At 47.4% G+C, this 6,000-nt stretch overlaps 1 protein-coding gene across 1 annotated transcript in view; it reads left to right on the forward strand.

Moving 5' to 3' along the window:
- LOC308158157 (triple functional domain protein-like) overlaps positions 1 to 6,000 on the forward strand; it is a 76,969-nt gene that overhangs the window by 8,241 nt on the left and 62,728 nt on the right. The window contains 1 exon segment of the mRNA XM_080531757.1: positions 5,947 to 5,997. Coding sequence (XP_080387883.1) covers positions 5,947 to 5,997 — 51 coding nt within the window.

The following is a 6,000-nucleotide window of genomic DNA, read 5'->3' on the forward strand; positions in this document are numbered from 1 at the left end:
CACTGATCACATTGCAGGAGGGCTGTCCGAACGAGCACCAAACTCCCAGCTGCAAGATGGCCGACCAGGAAGTCATCTCACATTTGATAGTCAACAGGGGACTGATTAGGACTATTTGGCCGATGATTTGAAGCTTGGAGGGAGAGACAGGTTAATCACCGCTCTGATGTCACTCCTCGGTTCCTATGGAAACACCGCTCTCTGCCCTTACCTGTATGAAGACCAGACCAGACCAGACCAGACAGTAGTTGGAAAGTGTGTGTGTCTGTCTGTAGGCACATTTTGACAAAATAATCCCTGCCTTTACAGACAAACAGACAGACACACACACAGACACACACACAGACACACAAACAGACACACACACAGATGAGCCAATCACTCAGGACCCAGATAAGGATATGGGTCATCTGATAAAGGCTGAGAGGCAGAGTGAACAGTTTCTATGGTCTTGATACAGAGTGGAACTGGCCACGGACAGAGAGGGAAGGAAGGAGCTGATCATTCACAGAGTCAGCTGTTCCTCCAGACAGGACTGGGTGAGGGGTGAGATGTCGGGATTTAACATTCTAACGCAATTAACCTTCTTAAAACACAGGTCCCTCGCTCATCACGGAGGCTAATCTGCCGAATTAGGCTCTGTTTGGTTTGCCATGCACCTTTTATGTTGTTTGGCTGGTTTTGAGTGAAGGCTTTTTTTGATGGAACCTCCCCAACCAAAATATATCTGGAGACGGAAAGTCTCCGGGTGCTTACTGTGGCTGGCATGGACATCACAGCATCACATAGACAGACAGACACACACACACACACACACACACACGCACACACACACCCACCCTCCTTTCTATCACCCCTCCATGTGTTCAAAAAAGAGGTCGTCCCACTTTCTCTCTCTCTCTCTCTCACTTCTCCAGCACGATCGCTAATTGGTGTGGGCTTGGTAGGACGTTGAGCCTAGCCTCCCTGTCTCTCTTACCGACTGGGAAGTGAGAATGGGTGGGGGAGAGAGAGAAAGAGAGGAGGCAAAGAGAAAGCGAAGAGAGCTAAGTGGATGTGCATTCACTCATTTTCCCTGCATGCTGATGAGAATCTCCTTCACGCCGTTCTTGTAAAACGACCATAAACAAAACTGGGAAACGGTTGAGTGTTTTTCATCCTCCTGTCAGGGGGAAGACTGGATCCTCATACTGATCCAGGAAGGGAGGGAAGGCAATGAAAGGAAAAAGAGAGAAGGAAAGAAGGAGCTTAGATGGGGGGGGGGGCATAGAGCCTTTTTCATCTTTTCATTATAATTCAATGAACGGTAATAGATCTATGGTAATTCAATGTCCTACGACAATTCAATTGCATTCAATGTCCTATGATTAGGGTTCAGAGATTTAATTGAACCATTGATTGATAATCGAAAGGTGAGCAGCTCTGTTTCTGCTCCTACTCTGAGAGGCGAGAGAGGGAGAGGGAGACCGATAGATAGATAGATAGAGAGCAAGGAAAAGCCAAACTAGGACAAGTCCTGAAAGACCATTGTACTCTTTCTATCTGGGTCTCTAGTGTGTCTAAAAGTGCTGTCTCACACTCACCCCTCTACTTCTCTCTCTCGCTCTCTCTTTCTCTCTCTCTCTCTCTCTCTCTCTCTCTCTCTCTCTCTCTCTCTCTCTCTCTCCCCCCTCCCTCCCTCCCTGTTCTTTCATGTCTAAAAGTGCAGTCTCACTCTCTCAGCTGGTTTAGCCAACCTCAGGGGCCCTCTCTGGCCCATGCTAATTCTCGCGGTGCGGCAGTTGGTTAGACGGTTTAGAATTCTGTAGATTCTGTGGGACGTTAACCGTGGTGGAAGCTGCTCTGGGATTGGCCAGCGGTCGTCACGCGTCTCTGGTCATGGCTAGAAAAGAATGATGTCAAGAGCTCTTATTCTAAAATGTGGTTTGAACCCTCACTCGATGACCTTACCCCCCCAACACTGTCCTGCCTTTTGGCTTGACCATCTTACCATCTTTAGACTGTTGAAACCTCATTGGGAGAAGGCCTGGTCCCCTAGCATTGCAAGACGAGGGTGGAGGCTTCTTAGGAAGGAGGGGTGACGTCGTGGCAACCCTCTGGCTGTGCCTGCATGTGTTGACGCGCTCGTGTTGGCCGGACGTCAGAACTCGGAGCATAATTAGCCTTGTGTGTTACAGTAAACCCGCCCTACACACACACACACACACACACACACACACACACACACACACACACACACACGCACGCACACGCACACACACAGAGTGACTGTTAAAGTCAAGTATACTAATTTCATATCAGCTGACCCTCTGCATCACACTACTAACACTACTTCTGTGTGTGTGTGTGTGTGTGTGTGTGTGTGTGTGTGTGCGTGCGTGTGTGTTCGCGGGCGGTCGGGCCATTGATACCGATGCTAGCATGGAGAGACTTGTGACTGGAGCTCCTCAGGAGGAGGGGTAGGGAGTAGGGACTAGTTGCTCTAATAAGACAGGCAGCAGCCGGGGCTGAGCAGGGAGGAGGAGAGGAGGAACACAGAGGTAAGACAAGACGTGACGCACTGCCTTCCTGCCTTCGACTCCCTGTGTTGTGTAGGTCATAGAGCACTGTTGTCTGTGTGAGCATATGCCTTAAATGAGAGAGGAGTGTGTGTGTGTGTGTGTGTGTGTGTGTGTGTGTGACTCAAACAGTGAGTGTGTCTGAATACGAGTCGAAGCGATGAGTGTGCCTGCCGAGAAGTCGCAAGAGGGAAGCGGGGCCCCTCGTAAGGGGTGGTCTGTGTAAAGGCTGGTCTGTGTAAAGGTGGTCTGTGTAAAGGCTGGTCTGTGTAAAGGTGGTCTGTGTAAAGGCTGGTCTGTGTAAAGGTGGTCTGTGTAAAGGCTGGTCTGTGTAAAGGTGGTCTGTGTAAAGGTGGTCTGTGTAAAGGGTGGTCTGTGTAAAGGGTGGTCTGTGTAAAGGGTGGTCTTATCGGAAGGGATGGAAAGCTGTCTGAATCACTGTTTACAAGAGGTGGGTGGGTGTGTGTGTGTGTGTGTGTGTGTGTGTGTGTGTGTGTGTGTGTGTGTGTGTGTGTGTGTGTCTGTATATTTCATTTTCTTCTGATTTGTCATTTCCTCTAGGGACATTCAGTGTGTGTGTGTGTGTGTGCTTGAGTGTGAGAGAGAGAGAAAAAGAGAGAGTGTTAGCCTCACTGTAAGCGGCTGGGTGACGTTGTAGCAGTAGGTAGGTCTTGCTCTGTTCAGTGTGTGTTCTGTAGTTAGTTTAACCCACTTCTAAAGAAGTTTTCAGATTTCAGGTCGGGATCAGAAGGAAAACCTGTTTCACATCACTAGGAGTAAATCTGAACCTGACCTCCACGTGTGTGTGTGCGTGCGTGTGTGTGTACTTTGGCTAGAGAAGTGCTGTTTTACCACAGACTATGATGAAGCATGTAGCCAAGTTGGCTTTCTTAGAAGAGAGATGAGAGAGAAACTAGTGATGCTCCGATCTGATCGGCGCTGATCGGTATCGGCCGATATGGCCTTGATCGGTTTTGATCGGAGTTCTCAAAACGGCCGATCAAACATGACCGATCAGTTTACAAAATGGCGTCGCCAGTCTGGAAATATTACACAGTGTCGGAAAGAGACAACAAATATGCCGTTTGTAATGTCTGCTCAAAAGAAATACCTCGGGGAGGAACGCACGCAAGGTCTTTCAATACCACGAATATCATACGGCATTTGCTGCGTTCGTCGATTCGCTCAGAGAGCGCCGAAGCGCACACTGGGCTCGACGTCATAAAGGGACCGAGTGCTTTGATTGGACGAGAGGCGTTCCACGAGTGCTGGTCAGAGTTCCAGCGCGACTTCACGAGCGTAGTGTAGGTAGTGTTCACCGACGTCATGTGACCCCGCGAGCAGGAAGTCACTTGGCCCATAGCAACAACAACTATTAGCGCGTGAGTTTTAGGTCTTCCTCTGTGCACCTTGCACAAGTGTAGATAGCGAGCGACTTTTCAGCAGCAGGACATATTTTAGATGATAAGAGGAACAGGCTGAGTGCCAAAAACGCTGAGATGCTTGTATTTCTCAAGGCTAATCTGCCAGTGATGCTGCTTAATCAGAAGTAAGGTTTGAGTCTGAAATCTCCTTAGGTGCAATGTTTTGTTTTTTTGTTTTATTGATTATTGCTGACTTGCTGTCTTATCTCCTCCTAAATATGACTTGAAACTGACTGACTTGAAACAGTATTTTATATTTGGCTATAGCCTGTTTATGTTGCAGTTTAGTTTGGGTATGTTTATTGTTCCTCAGGAAAGCTACAGTTGCAGTATAAGCTCCAAGTTCTCTAAGAGCCCCTAGTTCCTCTCATTCGAGTGGAATGTTGCACATTTGATGTGACAGTGTACATTTTATTTATTATGATTTTTATTTTCACATTTTATTTGTTTTTCCTGAAGTAAGGTACAGGTGGTTGTCAATTCATGATACTTTCTCATCTCCTAATTTCATTTAAATACTTAATATACAATGTCAATGGTGTTAAGAATAATTTAAAACATAAATAATGCTACACAATAAATAGAATGCTTCAATTGCCATTTTCGACGCTGTGATCGGTGATCGGTGATATCGGATCGGCAGATCACTGATTCCAGTGATCGGTGATCGGTGATCGGCACCAAAAACCCTGATCGGAGCATCTCTAAGAGAAACGCCTCCAGTTCATATTCTATTGAGAAAGCCTGTTCCTCTTCAGACTGGGCATTGAGCTGAAAAGTTAGTTGGAATCCCTGAATATGTAGGCTAGGTCTGTTCTAGCTTCTGTTTGCATGTTGTGTTCACATTTTCATGTGTTCTGTACGATATACATAGTTCATTGTCTTTGAGGCTCCTTTGGGATTGAAAGAAATGTCGAGTATGTTCATGTTTGGTCTCTCTCTCTCACTCAGTTTTATAACTTATGATCTCTCTCTCAGTAGAGCCCCCCCCCCGAAAGAATTGTAGTCAAGAATACATTCCACACATGGAATTTGAAGGGGATGGAATTCCACAAAGCTCCCCCTCCTCTCCATTCTCTCCCTCTGTGTGTGCGTGTGCGTGTGCGTGTGCATGTGTGTGTGTGGGGCTCTGTCTGTCTGCTCAATAACACTCAGTTGTTGAAACTGTGTGTGTATGTGTGTCTGGCTGCGTGTGTGTGTGCATGAGGAGTTCCCATACACCCCCCCCCCCCCCAATGTATTGAATTCCTTACTGGGCTGTGGGTCGGAATGACCAGAATTCCACAGGCAGGAAACACAGGAATACAACAGCGCGAGTGACAGCCCGCCCATCCAACCTATCACCCACCACTCAGCTGTGAGGTCACAGCGTAAACAGGAAGCGTGTGTCACAGAGAGCATGTGCTACTGAGTCAGCCTGAATTGTTTACACGTTTGGACGGAGCCCATGATGATGATGATGATGATGATGATGATGATGATGACGACGACGACAAATGTCCACGTTGACCAGTAAACTATGTGTTGAATTATCTAAGAGGTTAAGAACGAGTACTCTAGAAATCCGTCCTTCCTTTCTCTGATTTTATACAGTAGTTGTTCTGTCTATCCTGTTATGTCAGACCAGGGCTGTCTGGGAGGGAGGGAGAGAGGGAGGGAGGAGTAGCTTAAAGACTCTCCATAACTTGCTTCACTAATGAAGAAACAATGTTATACAGAACCTACTGCTGCTGATACTGATGTGTATTTATTGTTGTTCTCTCTCTCTCTCTCTCTCTCTCCTCTCTCTCTCTCCTCTCTCTCTCCCTCCCTCTCTCCTCTCTTTCTCTCTCTCTCTCTCCTCTCTCCCTCTCTCTCTCCTCTCTCCCTCTCTCTCTCCTCTCTCTCTCTCTCCTCTCTCTCTCCTCTCTCTCTCTCCTCTCTCTCTCTCTCTCTCCTCTCTCTCTCTCGCTCTCTCTTTTCAGACTGTTCCCTCCCTAAAGAGCCAAAAGGAGACGTGTCAAGTCAGATAGCAGGTA

Source organism: Nansenia antarctica (assembly GCF_963989245.1).
Source record: "Nansenia antarctica genome assembly, chromosome: 5".
Classification (NCBI taxonomy): domain Eukaryota; kingdom Metazoa; phylum Chordata; class Actinopteri; order Argentiniformes; family Microstomatidae; genus Nansenia; species Nansenia antarctica.